General features: G+C 40.8%; 2 protein-coding genes across 9 annotated transcripts in view; one reads left to right on the top strand and one right to left on the bottom strand.

Moving 5' to 3' along the window:
• The window catches only part of ST3GAL6 (ST3 beta-galactoside alpha-2,3-sialyltransferase 6), an 80,467-nt gene that overhangs the window by 5,619 nt on the left and 55,618 nt on the right, over positions 1-19,230 (top strand). For 3 of the 8 annotated variants that reach the window (XM_034412231.3, XM_034412247.3, XM_034412255.3), the window contains exon 1: positions 17,623-17,796. Coding sequence is in view for 3 of the 8 variants with exons in the window: in XM_060686290.2 (XP_060542273.2) it covers positions 17,251-17,342 (92 nt within the window). In the remaining 5 variants the exon portion in view is untranslated. Of the gene's footprint in view, positions 1-235; positions 1,124-17,238; positions 17,343-17,621; positions 17,797-19,230 lie in introns of those variants that run through there. The other 5 variants (XM_034412222.3, XM_087894842.1, XM_087894841.1 and 2 more) reach the window with 4 other exon arrangements.
• On the bottom strand, positions 230-10,551 carry CPOX (coproporphyrinogen oxidase). Its single transcript, XM_034414429.3, has 7 exons — positions 9,917-10,551; positions 7,872-8,015; positions 7,213-7,323; positions 6,225-6,366; positions 5,705-5,923; positions 3,293-3,397; positions 230-2,436 (listed from the first exon to the last, which is right to left on the bottom strand). The coding sequence occupies exons 1-7, from the start codon at positions 10,404-10,406 to the stop codon at positions 2,349-2,351; spliced, it is 1,299 nt and encodes a 432-aa protein (XP_034270320.3). The 5' UTR covers positions 10,407-10,551; the 3' UTR covers positions 230-2,348.

Genomic DNA, 19,230 nt, shown 5'->3' on the forward strand with positions numbered 1-19,230 from the left:
TTGAATGCACCCAACAAAGGGCAGCACACTATCCTCTGTAATTCATTCTCTTCTCAAACTGATATTATAGTTAGAACTTTTCTCAACTTTTATCGGCATCAGTCATTCTTTAAGATTATTTTATGGTCTGAAGTCTAGAGTGATAGTTAAATTTCTCAACATGAACTGAAATGCTTTATCAGAAATGTTTGCACTACAATGCTTGAAATAAAAATGCTACACAAATGTGTTTGTAGATCCAAATCTTTTATTCAGTTTTGGTTTTACAATACAGAAAAAATAAAGATCCCACTATCAAAAATAACGTATCAATAACATATTGTGACAGTACAGAAAATATTTTCGATTTTGTAAAACTCTTGACACAAAATTAAAAACAAAAATTGAGACCATCTTTTTCTTTTTCAAAATGGAAACACTTTTTAAAATGCTGCTGCAAATCAGAGGTCTAAAATTTTAAAAGTAATCATGTTAATGCCTCCTGCATATTTATTTAACAGCACTCTTAGGAAGATGATGATAGAAAAAGCATGTCAAACTAAGGAACATCTGATCAAAGAGAATATTTGTAGCTCAGATTTGAACTGAGGGGCCCTGGTGCTCTCTGAGCTAGATGGTTTTCTTTTGGACATTTCGTTACCAAACTAGATAACATCATCAGTGCACTGATGCCCAGCAGTGATGTTACTGTATCTAATTTGGTAATGAAATGTCTGCGAGAAAACCACCAAGGAGTCCACAGTAAGGAACATCTTTAGCACACTAATTGGGAATTTACTAATCATATTAAAGCATTGTTTGCAACAGCTTGAAATGCCTGTTTGTCTGTACCGTAGTCCTAGATTTCTATTTTCTGCACCAATAAACACTGAGGAAAGTTTAAAGATGCACACAAATAATGAAGAAATAGTATGAAAAAGTTGTTCTTCACTTTTATTATTCTTTGCCAATATTCAAAAGTTGAACTTAAGCTTAAGCACATTGGTTTAGATTCAAAGATATCTTTCAGAAGCAGAAACATCTTCATTTCCTCATTTTAATGCAGCCCATTATCTCCTTAGAAGCAGACCAGGCTGAACCCAGGCGGCTTGCTGAGAAGTAATCTGGTTACTCCAGCTGTGATGTGAGTTTCTCTAAACATTTCTCTAAACCATTGTTAATATATAGCAGTTTGCAATTCCATCCAGTACTCCTGCAAATCCTTTTTATTGACGTGGTTTAAAAAAAAAACATTTATGGGATTAGCTGGGAATTTAACTCTCTGTTGACAAAAATGTAAAAAGTTAGCCAAAATTAAGCATCAGATATCTCTGTTCCTCAGAAGCTTGTTTCTTTCTGTCCTTCCCATTACTTAATTCTTAAAACTTTAATTTGGACTATTCCAGTACATAGTTTACTGAAGGAAAGACAGCCCTATGACTGTCTCAGCAAAGATTGTATGTTTGTGCACGTACATGCAGATACTTCATATAGAATTGATTATTAGCTTGGTATAGGACTGTTACCTTCTCCCAAACATGCTTGCTGAGAAACGTATTTCAAGAGAGTATATGAGAAAAATATTGGTAACCTGAGGTACAATACCACCTTATGCTCTTCCTGAATTTAAATGCCAGTGTGTTCAACTATTCAAACATTATGGACTTACACTTTTATGAATCTACATTTATCAAAATTATCTACAGAAATGTAATTTGTTACATTAAAAACTCTGTGCCAGGTGCTGTACAAATGCAAAACCAGGACCTTGCGACTCTGATAAAAAGGCTGGGCTGCATTTCATCTGCAGTCAAGAACTGTGCTACTAAGATAATTTATCCACTTGTTCCACCATAACTGATAGTAGCCAATACAGACAATTTTTTTTTGCAATTTAATAGATGTTCACAAGTCAAATGGACTAACATTTCAGTTTAAATTACAAAAATCATTCTACTGGAAACTGGTTGGCAAGAAGTCAGAAAGACCGCAGGCAACGGAAGGCTGAACTGAGTCTGTCGACAATTGTTTCTTTAGTGAAAAGTAAGAAAATGTGTTTAAGTTCCTGAAAGAGGGACATGTAGTCTACATCTCAGTAACTTGCAGCACTTCACTACAGTCTGTTATTCAGTGCGTGTCCTCTCGCCTTACCAGATCTTTACAGTTATACAAATGATCAAGACTCTACAAAGAAGCAATAGGTGGATTCTAAGAGAACATTCACACAGGATACAATCTAATACTATTCCTAAGGCATGAGGTGAGAGAATAGATAAGCATTCATTAGCTGCCATGCAGTGACAGGTGGATTTAGGAGTGGGCAGCAGAACAAGTCCTTTCCTCATCGCTGAACATGCTCAGCATTCTGTTCACTGTGCCCAGTCTTTGGGATGGCGCAAAACTTCTAGGATTTCTGCTTCCTTGGAATTCTCTGGCGGTGAATGCATATATTCCCATCTGAAAAGTGGATGTGTGCAAAACAGCTGTTAGTACTTTTCTCTACATGCACTATTTACAATGTCAGCAAAAAATATAAAATCTGTCCATTTCCTACGTACCTTATTGTGAATTTACCCCTGTTAATGCTGTAAAGCTTACCCAATAAAATCTGTATTGCAGAGGAAAGGATTTACTTTCTGTTATTTTCCCTAAAACATCAACACACAATTTCTAAAGCAAAATGCAGCTGAGCTTGAAAGATAAGGCAAAGCAGGCTATGCAGGTAAGACAGAAATAGGAAATTTCCAGAATGTCCTATTTTCTATTTATGTCTCTTGAATATTCTCCAACTTGGCCACAACATATTTCATTGCCTTCTGTTATTCAGCAATAATTGCAGCTTCTCTCAGAACCAGTAATTATATTAGTCACTGGAAAAAAAATGAATTTGGATAAGGCATGCTAAATACAAAAACTCCTACCTGGTGGTCTCTCTCTCTCTCCCTCCCTTTCTTTTTCAATTTAATGCCCATTTTAGTTGTTTCCCATTGTTGCTTTCACCTCCTTTTCTCTCTGGTCTTGCCACACAGTGACTTATTTATTTATAAGACTTATATGGCTGCCTGTCTCATATAATGACTTTAGGCAGCTCACAACATTTCATGAAAACTTGCCTAAAAAGAAAAATAACTCCCTCTCCCAGTCAAACAGACACTCAGTTCAATCCCCATCCTAGTCCAATGCTTGGAAGAACAGCATGGCCCTCCAGAAGGCCAGATCAAGAGAATGGCTTTAAGCCTACTGCAATTATAACCCATCCTTTTATTATTATTATTAAACTATCCCATATTTGCTATTTGAGTTATGATCTTACCTGGCAGTGAGTGGCAGAGACATAAGAATACTTTCAATTCTTGACCCTGGTGTTGCAAGGCCAAACTTTGTGCCTCTATCATACACAAGATTGAATTCCACATACCTGTTGGAAACAAACAACATCAAAGGCATTCCTCTAGTACAGTGATGGTTAACCTTTTCAGCACCGAGTGCCGAAACTGGAGTGCGTGCGGGTATACCGGAACCCGGAAGAGAGCAGTTGGCCAGTGTGCATGCACGCGGCGGCCAGCAGTTCTTCTGGGTTCCGTTGTGTGCATGCGCATCGGACAACTGCTCTCTTCCGGGTTCCAGCATGAACATGCGCGCTGGCCAGCTGGCTGACGCACATGCATGAACTGGAACCCAGAAGAGTGCAGCTGGCCGGTGCGCATGCGTGGACAGAACCCGAAAGAGCAGCTGGCAACGGTGCACGTGCCCACAGAGAGGGCTCTGCATGCCACCTCTGGCACACGTGCCATAGTTTTGCCATCACGGCTCTAGTACCTTAAATGGCATTCTTCTGATTTTGCTAACCTCTGAGAAAGGCAAAGGCAATATGGTGCATTGCAATTTAATTACTGATCCTGCCTAGCTTTTATTCTGGCTTTCAACATTTCACAAAGAATTATTTATTTATTTATTTTTATTTTATTGGTTCGATTTATATGCCACCCTTTTCCGGAGACTCAGGGCGGCTTACAATGCGTTAAGCAATAGCCTTCATACTTTTGTATATACCTGCTTAGTAGGGCTTTCTCTCCCCCCCCCCAAAGCGGTGTTCTTTACCTAAATTACCTAATTTCAGGGTAGTCTTCAGAGACAACTATTAAAACACACATAGAAAGTCTTGAGCTAATGAGTTGAATGCTCAATAATTCAGGTTTCTGGGGCTACACAGCCTCATGAAACACATATTAATGAACGGTCACCATAAAGAGTAGTTTTAGAAATTATCTTTTTTTCCCCATTCAGATCCTTGGATAACAAACAGAAGCATTGTTGAAACTTATAGTAGCATCTGTACAGCAATAATGGCTCAAACAGTACCTTTCTAAAAGTATGGGGAATGTACTATATTCTTACAAAGTAAATTACCCATCTTTTGCCATTTACACAATTCTGGAAAGAGGATAAGGAGATGAGGGAATATGGTCTCTTCTGTAGAAAGTCCTTATTAACTTATTGCTCATATTTCCCTTTTTTTAAAAAAAAATCTTCATTTGTCTTTTTCACTGGAACAAATATTAACTCTATTATTTAAGAAGGTGTTTGAACTGTAACACAATTTTCTATAATACTTACTGGTCCTTTCACCCCACTGCATATATTTCTATAGCTTACAACAAAATTATAAAATAATTTTTTATCATCATAAAAAATTATGATGAGCACTTAATCATATGGAGAAAATATATTTGGTGGAAAGACTGGATAAAATGTTAATAAGCAAAAAAATAAATCAGAATTATTATTTTTAAAAAACTAGAAATCAAAGGAACAGTGAAGAGGATATTGAAATCACAACTGACGTCTTCATATATGGCAAAAATTGGTGTCTGTCATAAAGATCAGAATCAGCAACTTAAAATTTGGGAAGAAGATAAAAGAACTGATGGTAGAAATAGAGATAGTAAAATACTGCATTTTATTTGTACAATTTTGACCTATGAAAATTTTCCTATGATATTAGTTTCTGTTTTATTGTTATTTCTATGGTTAGCCATAGAAAGACTTAAGCATGACAGCATTTGTTTCATAAAATGAAATGTGGGTGACAGTTACTCCATTTCAAAAACCTCATTCTTATCTTTCAGACCAGCCATAAGAAATACCAGTGGGTGGAGGTGGGGCTACAGCAGTTAGATGCCACATGGTTTATCATAAGACACAAAAGATCCCTTAAAAAAAAAAAAAAAAAAAGCCCAATCCAGAAAAATAGAATTCTACTCCATCTAAATAAAATTGGTAACATCAACAATTCTCATATCATAAGACCTTAAATTTGGAATTAGTGAATAGTTCCAACACTCAAATGAAATAAAGCTATTTGGGAACAGCAGAAATCTTAAAATATGCTGTTATGTGGCATGAGCCAACAACACATATTTTGACAGCATTCGAAGTTTTCAAACTTTTTCAAAAATCATATTAATATGTTAGTGCTTAATTTCGAAGTGTTCTAAAATATTTAGCATTGGAAATGAAAGATGGGAGACGTGTGTGTCGCAGTTATTAGAGCTGAGTCTTCCAAAAGCCATAGCAATAGAAAATCTGGATGTTAAAGTTCAACAAATTTCAAGACACTAAGCCAGGAAAACATGGGCTAAAGAAAGAGCCAAAACATTTGGATTAGTGGTCCCAAAGGATGTACCAATCTTCGATCCTGATACTCAAAAAGCCTCTTACTCACCTCCCCCTACGGATCTGCTGCCATAATTTTTCTTTTGGTGAGAACTTGTCCTGTGAGTGTTTCTTCACAATGGGAACGTAACAAGGCACAATAGCTTTGGTGCAACTCTGCACAAACTGAAAAACTTCTTCTTTTGAAGGCGAGTCCAAGTCATCAAAGAAGATGCCTCCTATTCCCCGCCGTTCTCCACGATGCTTGATGAAAAAATATTCATCACACCTGTCAACCCCAAGAGTGCTGGTTAAAAGGGTAACATAGACACAGAAGTCTGAAAGACTGGGTCAGAATACGAGAAAACAACCTAGTGGGACTGCTTTATTTCAAAAGTAAACATACTATACTACTAAACAGAAAAGACTGCAATGTTTTCTAAAACTGTTTTAAAAACAGAAAGATCTTTTATGGATAGAAAAGAGAGAGGACTATTAATTTCAAGACCAAAATATACATTTAGTTTCATCAGTTCCAAGAATGACAGCAACCATTCAGGAAAAAAATCTGATATGAAATTTCTATGTACCATTTCTTGAACTTGGGATATAGCTCAGGATTGTGCTGATCACAGGCGTCCTTCAGAGTTTTATGAAAATGAATAGCATCTTCTTCATTCAAATAAGTTGGCGTAAGGTCTGTTCCACCACCAAACCACCATTGTTTAGTACCTAAGAGAACAGAAAAAGACCATCATTTCTTTTTCTAATTTTTTTTTGTAGATACTCTTGTAATATAAGAATCATCATGTCCATTTAGTTACAACTCATCTATAATGCAGAAAAATGGTACTGTGATCTTAAGGACATAATTTAAGAGACTCATTACATGCATAGTTACTTAATATATTATATTTCCTGATGTTTAATGTCATACAAAGGCAAACAAGTACAGCATGCATATAAAAAGCAAGTTGCTAGTTCTGTTTCTTGGACACAGAATTTATCACTCTACAAAAAAAGTCTCGTCATAAAATAAGACCTAAGTTGTAAAATCTTGTGCTCAACAACTACCCTGTTTCCCCCCAAATAAGACATCCCCTGATAATAAGTCCAATTGGACTTTTGAGCGCATGGCAATAAAGCCAAGCGCTTATTTCAGAAAAATATAAGACAGGGTCTTGTTTTTGGGGAAACACAGTACTTATTTTTTTTTTTTTCAATAGGACTAGCCTTTGTGAATTTGTGAGCATGTAAATATGGCACTAATGGCTGTGGTAATGTCTTTGGACAGCGTTGGCCCAATGGCCCAGAGATGAGCACTACCCCCTATAGTCGCCAATGACTATAAGTGGAGTAAAATTCGCAGGGACCCCTCTTTTTTACAGTTGAATCATAAAGCCTCTCTTGTCTGTCTCTACTATTACCAACATGTCAGGAGTCTCTCAGACTCTGTCATCTAAAATGATAACAGCAGCATCAAGCTGCAAGCTCAGCTCTCTTTGAGCATGCATGCAATGTCACAGAACAGAGAAAAGAATAGTTTTATATAATTCTGGATCAAGGTATAGCAGTTACCATCTCCATCTTCAATTTCAAAGTATCTGTAATTGAAGTGTATAGTGGGAATGTAAGGATTCTTTGGATGAATGACAGAACTCACTCCCATAGCACAAAAGGGCAATTTTCCTAAAAAGCAATGAAGAAAGAATGTCTTAGTCAACAGTGAAAACGTAAGTCCAGAACTACTGTGAATCAGGCAGCATGTAAATGTAATAATAACAACTATTATGCATAATAAAACAACAACTGAAAAACAAAACAACATTGTAAGCTTTCTAAATGTCCTTTTGACTCTACATTTTGCATTCCAGAAGCACTTCTGGATCTGCAAACTTTAAAAGAAAAGACATAATTGCTATTTAAGATTTTGCACGAAAGAAGTTAATATATCTCACTGTTCAGAATACATCGAGTCTGGAAAAGATCTGAGGAAACTTCGCATTTTTGTATCAAGATTTTGCTATGGTCCTCATTAACTGGAAGAAATCACACTGAGCTCAGTGAGGTTGACTTTGATATTAGTATGCAAAGAACTATTTATATCCGAAGAACACTTGTATAGTGGACTTGTGCCTAGCTCCTATGGGAAGCTGGATGATGGATTAGATTTACTTTTTGTTTAACCCAACAAAAGATGTTAGATTGTTTAGCAGATTTCATGTATGAAACCTTACCACTTTTGGTCTTCAGAGTTTTCCCCCTGCTTCTCATCTGCTGAGCTGCTTCTTCAGAAAGATGTCCAAAAACAACTGAAACATTGACACCAGCCTTCTCAAAGATTTCACCATCTTGAAGTACACAGCTGATACCTCCGCCACCTAAATAAAGAAACCAATAATTATTTCAACAGCTAACTGATTTCCAAAGTTTAGAATAATATTTTCCAATTATGGACCTGTTCAGATAGTTATCTAGGATCCTTTAATTTTGAATGCAGGTAGTTCAACAACATAGTATTTGCCAGAAGTAGCAACTGGCTTACAGGAGACGTAACGAATCAAATTATGTTACTCTTCGCTATGGCCTCCCAGTAATTAATTTTAGAAGGATACTAGAAATTGTGTGTAATTCAAGCAAGAACTGATGAAGGTAAAACTGATGGATTACATTTGCAGTCTCAGTGGCAAGATCTGGTTTATTTGTTGAGAACCAACAAAACTTTTTTTCTTTGCTTCTTTTTGGAGAAAAGGAAGCATAGTTGAAAATTTCACTGTCACAATGCCCAAATAATTAAAGTAGAGGTCAGGCATATTCTATTCCACTCTTTTCCTAGCATAGCATCTGAGGCATAAGACAAGTTGTAAATGATAGTCTGTCTCTTAATTACTCAAAGGGCCAGTTGTTTATAAGCAAATGTATTTTATTTAGCAATAACACTGTATGAGCTGATACCCTGAGACAGACATTTCTTTTTTGTAATACAGCAGTCCTTGCTTACATACAGAATAATTTACTTTTCATTCAAAAACCACCACTGTCACTCTCTTCTAGTTATTGTCTCTTGGCAAGATTTCATAAGTGGTTTGCAATGGTCTCTTTCCTAGGACCAAGAGAGAATGTGTAGCCCAAGATCATTAAGTGGCTTTATTTCTAATTGTCTTCTGTTTTATAGCCTGATACTTTAACCATTATGCTAACTGACTTACTAAAGCTGTATATTAAAAGAGATAAAATTATGCTTAGTAAAAAATACTGGACATAAATTTTGTTGATCAAATTCATACTATTTAAATGTCCTTCAATAATGTCTAAGAATTGACGGAAGGACTTTCAAGAATCTCTTTGAATTCCAGAAGGCAGAGCATGAATCTGATAAATTATTTACATCAATCTAGATTTAATAACTTGATATAGATTAAAGAAAGAAATGTTAGGCTCTGTGGGGCATACCATGTAGTTTTCTTAGTAACAATACCAATTTCTGGTAGCACCTTTTCCAACTAAAAAAATATTGAAAGGTATACATTATCATGAGTTGCACCTCATTTATGCCTTTTAAATTAAATCTGTTAGTTGTAAAGGTGTTACCAGAATCTTCCTGGTTGTTGTTGTTTTTTTTTTTGCATCATAAACCAACATGGTTCTCCACCTACAAAATACATAAATGTTTTGCTGCTATCTTCTTGTAAGGCTTTAAAATATATTTAGACTTGAGGTTACCTAAGTTACCTCTTATCCAAGTATTAACTAAGTGCCACTCTGTATGGCTAAGGTAGGGTTCCCACTACCCAGCTGGTAATACATATTTTGTATTCCTGAAGATTCTTGAAGCAGCTTTTACTATCCTCCAAGTCCTTTAGCCCTTTTGACACCCATCTCTTGCTCATGCAGAATCTTGGCTGCTTCCATGCGGCTTTGCCTGCTTGTTTTTTTAAAACGAAATAATAGAATTTTATTTATTTATTGGCCAAGTGTGATTGGACACACAAAGGATTTGACTTGGTGCATACGCTCTCAGTGTACATAAAAAGAAGTTTCTAAATACCGGAGACCTTTTTACAATCTCGAACATGCTAAAGGGAAAATAAGAACTCTTCTCTAGTCAGTGAAACTTGTGAGGGAGTAAAGAGGCCAGTTTTCAGATCTAGCCAAATTCAGTCCCACACCGGCAGGCAGGGGCAATTTACTCCGAATCAGTTCCAACCTACAAGAGGTGCCAGGCAGTGCGCGGCCCCCGAGAAAGGAACGCGTCCCCGCTCTACCCCGGAATTCGGGTCACCTTCCTTCCTTTCCCAGCGGTCCACGGTGAAAGCGGCGCCGCGGTCGACCTGGGCCAGCGCCTTGCACACCTGGCTCTGCGTCTCCATGATGAGAAGCTCCATGCGACTTCGCATGTCTCCGCGCCGGTCGCGCAGCTCTCGCAATCCGCTCACCGGAGGAGCCATGAAGCTCTCGCACAGCCTTGCCAGATCTTCCTCGTCCTCCTTTCCCCACGGCTTTTCCGGTGTTAATTGCTGCTGCTGCTGCTGCCGCCGAGGCTGCTCCTTCATCTCCGCCCGCCGCACCAGTCCCAGCCCGGCCAGCACCGCCGTGGCTCCCGCAGTCCAAGCGAACGCCGATCGCTGCCACCCACCATCGCCCCAGCGGGAAGAACCGCCCGGCGGCGATTCCAAGGAGCCCGAAGCGAACACCCTGGAGCAGCGCGGGCCGGCCCGGAGGCTTAAACCCCGGGAGCCCAGGTGCCGAACCCCGCACAGCAGAAAAGCCATGACAGCCGGTGCCCAGTTCCTTCGGCAGCCGTCCGGATCGGCACCAAACCAGGAAAGTGCGCTGCGCACTCCCACCCTTCGCCTGCGAGCCCGGAAGAGGTGGGGAAATGCAGAGCAATACCTCGTGGGGAAGGAGTACACTTTCATTGGCAATCCTGCCCATCCCTAACGTTGCATTTAGACTACAACTCCCAGCAGCGCCCGTGGGAGAAAAGGGACGTAGAAGCAAGAAAGTGCTCCGTTGTTGGTTTTTTTTTGCATACAAGTCCTGGCCAAAAGTTGTGAGAATGACACAAAGATTAGTTCTTACAAAGTCCTGTAGCTGAACCCAGAAGGATATTTCTTCTAAGTCTGCTGTGCCAGTGTTGGAAGATCTTCGTGAAGATGTTAGGCTGGTATACTGACCATAAGTATTTGTCATAAGTGTCGAAGGCTTTTTATTGACAATTACATTCATATTATAATTATAATTATATAATATTATAATTATTCAAATAGTCAATATTTGCAGTGTTGACCCTTCTTTTTCAAAATCTCTCCAATTTGCCCTGGCATGTGATCAATCAACAATCAATCCTGACTGATGACAGCCCATTCTTGCATAATCAATGCTTGGGTTTTGTCAGAATTTGTGGGCTTTTGTTAGTTCGCCTGCCTCATGAGCAGGGGTCTCTAACCTTGGCAACTTTAAGCCTCCCCAGCCAGCAAAGAATTCTGGGAGTTGAAATCCACCAGGCTTACAGTTGCCAAGGTTGGAGACCCCTGCTCTTGAGGATTGACCACAAGTTCTCAATGGGATGAAGGTCTGGGAAATTTCCTGGCCACGGGCCCAAAATCTCAATGTTTTGGTCCCCAAGCTACTTAGTTTTATCACTTTTGCCTTATGGCAAAGTGCTCCATCATGCTGGGAAAGGCATTGCCTGTCACTAAACTCTTCTTGGATGGTTGGGAAAAGGTGCTCTTGGAGGAGGTTTTTGTGCCATTCTTTATTCATGGCTGTGTTCCTAGGCAAAATTGTGGGTGATCCACTCCCTTGGCTGAGAAGCAACCCCACATATGAATGGTCTCAGGATGCTTTACTATTGGCATGACACAGGACTGATGGTAGCGCTCACCTTTTCTTCTACAGGCAAGGTTTATTCTAGATGCCCCAAACAATCGGAAAAGGGATTCATCAGAGAAAATGACTTTACCCGAGTCCTGTTGTGGCAGGGCTGAAATACAATGGAAATGTTTTTTGGGGATTAAGTTCATTTTCATGGCACAGAGGGACTTCGCAATTAATTGCAAATTGATCTGATCACTCTTCATAACATCCTGGAGCAGTGGTGAAATTCAATTTTTTTTACTACCGGTTCTGTGGGTGTGGCTTGTGGGCATGGCTTGGTGGGTGTGGCTTGGTGGGCATGGCAGAGGAAGGATACTGCAAAATCTCCATTTCCACCCCACTCTGGGACCAGCCAGAGGTGGTATTTGCCGATTCTCCGAACTACTCAAAGTTTCCGCTACTGGTTCTCTGAACTATTCAAAATTTCCACTACTGGTTCTCCAGAACCTGTCAGAACCTGCTGGATTTCACCCCTGTCCTGGAGTATATGCACATTGCCATCTTCCAAACTGGAGCAGCAGACTTTGTGTGAATTAATCTTTGTGTCATTCTCAAAACTTTTGGCCAGGAGTATAGCTGAGGCATGGGGCAGAGGCACGTAGGAAGAGAAGATTGCAGCATCGTTGCGTAAAAATTAACAGGCTCTTTTCTTTAACTACTCCAGGTGGTGGTGGTGGTGATGGAGAGGTTTGTCAAATTCAGCAGCATGAGAATGTGGGATCTAGTTGCAACAAGCAGAAGAGTACCATGTGTTTATTAATTGCCCTCCCTCCCACGTCCTGCAATTTATTGGTACAATTATGCAATTGTGCTTTAAGTTAAGAGTTGAATGAGACCGAACACCTATTTGGAAAGGGTAATGTAATCTTGCTCGAGAGAAAAACAACAGAGAAGAAGTGTGAATAACCAGCAGAGATTGGAAAAGGGAATTAACTTTCCAACTGCTTACCCTTTCCTGCTCCAGATAAGGGCACAACTGCTTTTGAATTCTGTTATTACTCAGAAAGGTAGGGGATTCCTTACAGTAGAGGATGTTACAGCTTCTACCCCTTCCTACTTTTTCTTCCTTGTTTGGACATACATTATGGAACGTCGGCTTGATACAGAAAGACACAAGCAAGCCTCCCCCCCCCACTTGGTACCTCTGAAAGCGGGACGGCGAGGGACAAACCGGAAGCTCTCTCCCCCCACACACTTCACGCAAAAAACTGGGGTGCAAAAGTTAGGCCCAAGGAGTTGACTAGCACCGTATTTGTTAAGAAGCCACAACAGTGTTAAAAGAACTACCAAAAGTTGTGCCATTCACTCAATGGTCCAATAATGCAATGATGTCAGCCTTGTGAGGTAAATCAGACAGGAAGCTGGCCCAGATGAGTTAATTCTATTATTTTTTTTCTTTGGTTACAACATTCCTGATCTTTTAAGTCTCCCTGCATGACACCTATAGTTGTATAACATTACTTTTATGACCCTGGGAGGGTAGAAGCAAAAAGATGGGCACTTTTTGGAAGGGATCTGGATTTATACATCGCGATACACCATAAACCTGACAACTACCATGTTTTATTGTAGTATGATCCTAGACAACACATGACTCATTGGGTCGTTGTTTCAGAGACATTTCCTTGCCAGATTCCTCAATGCCTTCAACAATGGCAGAGCTAATGTACTGTCTTCCACTGGAAAAGTTAGGATACATTCAGAGATGCATCCTCCTTGAAAACAGCCAACGTTGAACTATATAGCACAATCAAACATCACTATTTGGCCAATTTGGCAAATTATAAAATTTGCCAAATTTGAGTCATGATTCTGGATTTTGAACCCATTCTGTAAATTAGTCCATTTGAGGTACATTGGTTCAAAACTTATTGCCCTAGAGCACGGGTGTCAAAGCAGCCACATCACGTTGTTGTCACATGATGTTTCGTGATGTTTTTCCCATTCGCGGAGCTGGGGTGGGCATGACCTGCGTATGACACATCTGGCCCACGGGCCACCAGTTAGCACTCCTGCCCTAGAGTGCACATTAAGTCTCATCTTCCTTCCTTCCTTCTTTCCTCCCTCCCTCCCTCCCTTCCCCACTCCCTGTCTTTCTGTGACTATCTCCCTTCCTCCAATTCCTGCCAGTTTGTTTATGGGAAATTTACAAATGGGAAAGCCAGCGGAAAGTTACAAGTCCATAACCAGTAGGCAGGTATGTGGTTACTGTTGTGTGGGGAAGAAACACAAATCTATCAGAAAAGCACCCACATTCCAAAACATCTTAAGTAAACTCAAAGATCTAGTAGCCTCAGAAGAAGAAAAAATCTACAACATGTAGTGCAAGGACTGCAATAGCCACTAGGTAGGACAGACAGGCAGACTATATGCATGAATACCAACTAACAATCAAAAGACATGATGAAAACTCCTTAATTGCACAACAACAATCGACAAACATAACCTTAGCTTTAATTGTTTAATTTAATAATTTAATTTAATTTAATAGGGGCCTGAGTGGCGCAGCAGACTAATGCTACTGTTAAAAGTAATATTTAGCTTCCAGCTGCCTGCAATTACTGCGAGTTCAATTCTCACCAGGCTCAAGGTTGACTCAGCCTTCCATCCTTTCTAAGGTAGGTAAAATGAGGACCCGGTTGTGGGGGCAATAAGCTGACTTTGTATAAAATATACAAAAGCATGAAGGCTATTGCTTAACGCATTGTAAGCCGCCCTGAGTCTCCGGAGAAGGGCGGCTTATAAATCAAAAAAATTTAGAAACTGAGCAGCCTAGGCCAAGCTAAATCCAAAATGCTAGAGAATTCCTAGAACAGGAGTGTCAAACTCAAGGCCCGAGGCCAGATCTGGCCTGTAGGGTGCTTAAATCTGGTCTGTGGGGCCAGCCTGGAAATAGGATCAGCCCGTGATGCCTCTGGCAGCCAAAATGGGGCTCGGGGGGGGAGGCGCATCCCTCCACTCAGACAGATCAGCCATCAACAGAACATAGAGATATACAACATGTACACACCAAGCAAAAGAGACAACCAAAAAGGTAAAAATGAACCAAAAAGACCAGTGGTGAAATCTAAAATTTGTTACTACCGGTTCTGTGGGCGTGGCTTGGTCGGGGGGGGGGTTAATGTGACTGGGTGGGTGTGGCCAATTTTTTTTTCTTTTGAAACCATTTTTTCTACAACCTCTTCGGCGAATGCCTTCAAAAGCTCTGACGATCCAAGCTGAGTTGCCTGATCGGCAGAGGCTTTTTAAAAAGGGTTTTTTTCTTTTAAAAGCCTTTGACGATCCCAGCTGAGCCACACGATCATCAGAGGCTTTTTGTTTTTTTACTTTTAAAAGCATTTTTTGGCCGAAGAGGTTGTAGAAAAAATGCTTTTAAAAGTAAAAAAAAAAGCCTCTGATGATTGTGCGGCTCAGCTGGGCATGGGGGGGTGGCAGGAATTTTTGCTACAGGTTCTCCGAACCACCCACCTCCATCATTTCCCGATCAGGTGATCTGGTCCGAACCGGAAGCATTTCACCCCTGAAAAAGATCCTCAAAATGCAATGCGCATGGGGCCCCTCACGCATGTGCCCTGCCTCTTGCGCATGTGTGTATTCCCCATGCATATGTGTGTGCCCCCACACGCACCTCATCCCCCCACGCATGCACATACCGCTGCATGCCCCACAACCCCACGCATGTGCGCGCACCCTACACATGCACCCCACCCCCTGCACATGTGCAGCAGAGCCCCCATGACCAGCAGTCCGGTAGAAGATGCGTGCACATGCGCGGCAGAGCTGAACTGGGGTAACAGCTCACGTGCCCACAGAGAGGGCGCTGAATGCCACCTGTGGCACGTGCCATAGGTTTGCCATTTTGGCTCTAGGTACACCTGCCAAGTGGGAGACTTCAAATATAGGCAAAGTGAAAAATGTTCGTTCTCTAGATGAGGAAATACTTTGAAATTTTCCACGTAAAATAGAAAGTTCATATTAATCAGCATGCTATCAATTGTGCTTTTTACTGATGCATGTCATAAATGTAAGTTTATCCGCCATTTAGAACCATTTAGTATAAGGAGATTAAGTTTATTTATCATTCTTGCAAGGCAGAATTCAGCATAATTTGATCTTTTATCTTTGAAAAGCCGCCAGAAAGGAGTGCAGGCTAAGCTGAAGTCATTAGTTATTGAATAGAAGTGGAGTTTATTATAACGTGTTATAATCATCAGGGCCCAGGTCTGCTTGTGCCACAGCATTTGGGCAATTCAAAGAAGGTTGCCAGCATATCTTCTAGCTTCATACCACATTGATTATAGCTTTTCTTTGTAATGGTAGAAAGCAGTGGTGGGTTCCTCCCGGTTCTGCCGAGCTGGTAGCGGTGACAATATGACATCACCGAACCGGTTCTGCCCCCCCTACCCTCCTGCCTCCACCCCCCACTTTATTCTTACCTTTTATTTGGCCCCACCCCCAATCTATTGCTGCCTCCTGAGTCCCAGCTGATGGCTAGAGGGAAAAAAACTGTTTAAACTCTTGCCGCAGGGCTTCAAAGGGCTGCCCTACAGCTGATCAGTGTTAAAAGAAAACAAATGAGTAAACCTGCAAAAATAAATGGGTAGACCAGTGCCTGCAAAAATACATGAGTAGATCAGTGCCTGCAAAAATAAATGGGTAGACCAGTGCCTGCAAAAATACATGAGTAGATCAGTGCCTGCAAAAAATAAATGGGTAGATCGGTACAGCTCTGCAAGCAGTTAAAAGCCTGGTAGACCAGTACCTCTGCTAAATCCTAAATAATTGTCACATGATCATCAAGCCACGCCCACAAAATAAGCCATGCCCACAGAACCGGTAGTAAAAAAAATTTAGAGCCCACCCCTGGTAGAAAGTAAACACTAATATTAACAATGAGCTGATACCAAACTGAGAAATAGGGCGACAGCCGCTTGCTTTAAAAGAGGGATTGTTGTAGCTGCTACTCTCAAAGAGATAGGAATGAAAATATCCTAATTGCCTTTCAGCCCCTCTGGCCCCCTGCCTGGAGCTGCCTTCATTTTATATGAGTGGTGGGTTTCAAATTTTTTTACTACTGGTTCTGTGGGTGTGGCTTGGTGGGCATGGCATGGCTTGGTGGGCGTGGGCGTGGGCGTGGCAGGGGAAGGATACTGTAAAATCTCCATTCCCACCCCACTCTAGGGGAAGGTTACTGTAAACTCCCCATTTCCTTCTGATCAGCTGGGACTTGGGAGGCAGAGAATAGATGGGGGCAGGGCCAGTCAGGTATCCATTAAATAGGAAGTCATCAACTGTCCATGTTTATATCTTTGCCATACAGGCAGGCAGAAAAATTGGAACCTCTATTACAGGGGTCCCCAATCCAACCTTGGCAACTTTAAGCCTGGCGGACTTCAACTCCCAGAATTGCAATACCAGCAAGCAAGATTCTATGTTAGAATTTTTAGAGCATTAATCTTATACTGGTCTCCATGCTGTCATGCCTTCTGCATTATGAATGCTGACCTATCCAGTGCCCACTTTATGGACCTGTTGAGCTCCCACCAATAAGCACAGCTTCTGAAGATTCAGCATTCCGAGGATTAGAATGATCAGCAGACCGACTGCTCATTATCCCGAGAAACTATATTTAAAAAAAAAAAACAATAATTTTGAGGATTCTGGTTGTTTCAGAGGATTGTTGGGGCACAAATTAAAAAGAAAGAGGAGTCCTACATTGTCAATATCAAGCTTTGCATGGATTTTTGTGGATCTGAATCCTTCCAGGCAGCTGTCAGGGTGCAGATAAACTGTTCCTCCTCAGCAGCGCAATCATATTGTTTCTCAAGGTGAAATTTATTACTCTGAGTAATTAATAGACCTAAATTTCTTAGTGGTTTGGCTGTTTTTAGGCTGCCCTTAAGGCTTCTCCAGCCTTTTAATGATATCAGCCTAGTGTGTTCTGTGATAAGGCACTGAAAGTGTTAATTAGACTTTCTTCTTCTGGTTCATTAGACAGCTGGGTTGCTGTGAGTTGGATAAGTTGTTTATTTAGATCTTTCCATTGCAGAGGCTCTGTTGATAAGGTGTCCTTGAAGTTGTCTGAGTGGGGAATTTTACTTTTGTGTGCTAAAGTAACAACACCTTTATGGCTGCACTCTGGAAGTTAAAAGTGGACTGACTTCCTCAGAATGAGTTGAAAGGAGAAGTTGGGAAGTTTTCATTTTGAAGAGCATGCTGAGGATTACAGACTGTTCAGGACTAGGCTGTAACTGTCTCTAGGAGGAAGCCGTTCTATCTTTTGTAAGTCCACCAGTTGTCTTTCACAATGTAGTAGCTGGCTTAAGGGTCTGGGTGATGTATTTTTTTCAGAAACCTCCCCCACCACATCTGCTTCTGTTTATTGTTTAGGATTTGCAGAGTTATCTTACTGGTTTGTAAGAGACATCTGCCTTTTGCAAACTTCTTGCTTTTCTCTGTACTTATCCCTTATGTTTGTTGCTGTCACTTTCCCTTAGATGGCTGAATTCAAGGGTGACATTTTCCTTTCCTCGGCCACCGTTTGCAGGGCACAATTTAGATGCATGAGGCCTGCACCCCGTGGACTGGGCTTTGCTTGTTTGCATGGACCAGTTGCTGGCACGCTGCGGACTGGTGCCAGTCGACAGACGAAGGGTTGGGGATCCTTGATGTAACTAACTGTGGGATGCTGCAAATAACTATAAATGTGAGCTGGTTGCCGAGTGCCCCAAAAGTGGTCATTTGACCACCGTTGGAACTTCAGAACCTGGTCATAAGTACCCCTAAGAAGGTCTGTTATAACTTTGACCAGTTGCTAAGTGACCGGTTGTAAGTTGCATTGGGCCATATAAAACAAAAACACTGATTATCACATGCTCTGCACATGATCTTCCAGTGCTAAAGGAACTAATAAATGAAGATGGAGCTGTTCAATATTTCAAAATGTTACAACAAAATAGGAAATATGCTATTACAGGTAGTCCTCTAGTTATGATCGTAATTGAGCCTGCAACTTTGGAATTGAGTCATAAGTAGCTTAGGGTTTTTTTTGCAGGGACAATAAGTTTGATCACTGAATGACCGAGATAGACTGAGGACTACCTATAATAGCACAGTCACAACAGCTTGGAACATTTACTTTATAGCTGATAAAGCATTTCTGGCCATCATGATGTGATCACACATTATGGCCACATTTTGAGTGCTTGACAACATGTTTTGCATTTACTATATGTTGCCAAGTATCCTGCAATCATGTGATCATCATTTGCAATTTTCTCTTGCCCCACCACATCTGGGAGATCTGGAGCCTCTCCCTGGTGCTCTGCTTATTTATTTAACATGTGAATTAAATAATCATATAATACATAACAGGTTTCTTTCTTTCTTTCTTTCTTTCTTTCTTGGTTCAATTTATATGCCACCCTTCTCCGGAGACTCAGGGTGGCTTACAATGCATTAAGCAATAGCCTTCATACTTTTGTATATACCTGCTTAGTAGGGCTTTCGGCCCCCCCTAAGTGGTGTTGTTTTTTATACAAAGTCAGCTTATTGCCCCCACAATCCGGGTCCTCATTTTACCTACCTCGAAAGGATGGAAGGCTGAGTCAACCTTGAGCCTGGTGAGATTCGAACCTGCAGGCAGCTGGTGTCACTTAACACCGCTTTAATCTGCTGCGCCACCAAGGTTTTAGATGGCCTGCATCAGGGTTAAAT

This window comes from Pantherophis guttatus, chromosome 5 (assembly GCF_059756535.1).
Source record: "Pantherophis guttatus breed Tessera chromosome 5, ASM5975653v1, whole genome shotgun sequence".
In the NCBI taxonomy this organism is placed as follows: domain Eukaryota; kingdom Metazoa; phylum Chordata; class Lepidosauria; order Squamata; family Colubridae; genus Pantherophis; species Pantherophis guttatus.

Bases quoted from the DNA above. Each gene is read 5' to 3' on its own strand.
- CPOX (XM_034414429.3), bottom strand. From the start codon at position 10,406: ATGGCTTTTCTGCTGTGCGGGGTTCGGCACCTGGGCTCCCGGGGTTTA. The intron at 5,924-6,224 runs GTACATAGAAAT...TGGGGTTGACAG, and splicing joins TATCCCAAGTTCAAGAAATG to GTGTGATGAATATTTTTTCA. The intron at 2,437-3,292 runs GTAAGATCATAA...TCCACTTTTCAG, and splicing joins TCTCTGCCACTCACTGCCAG to ATGGGAATATATGCATTCAC.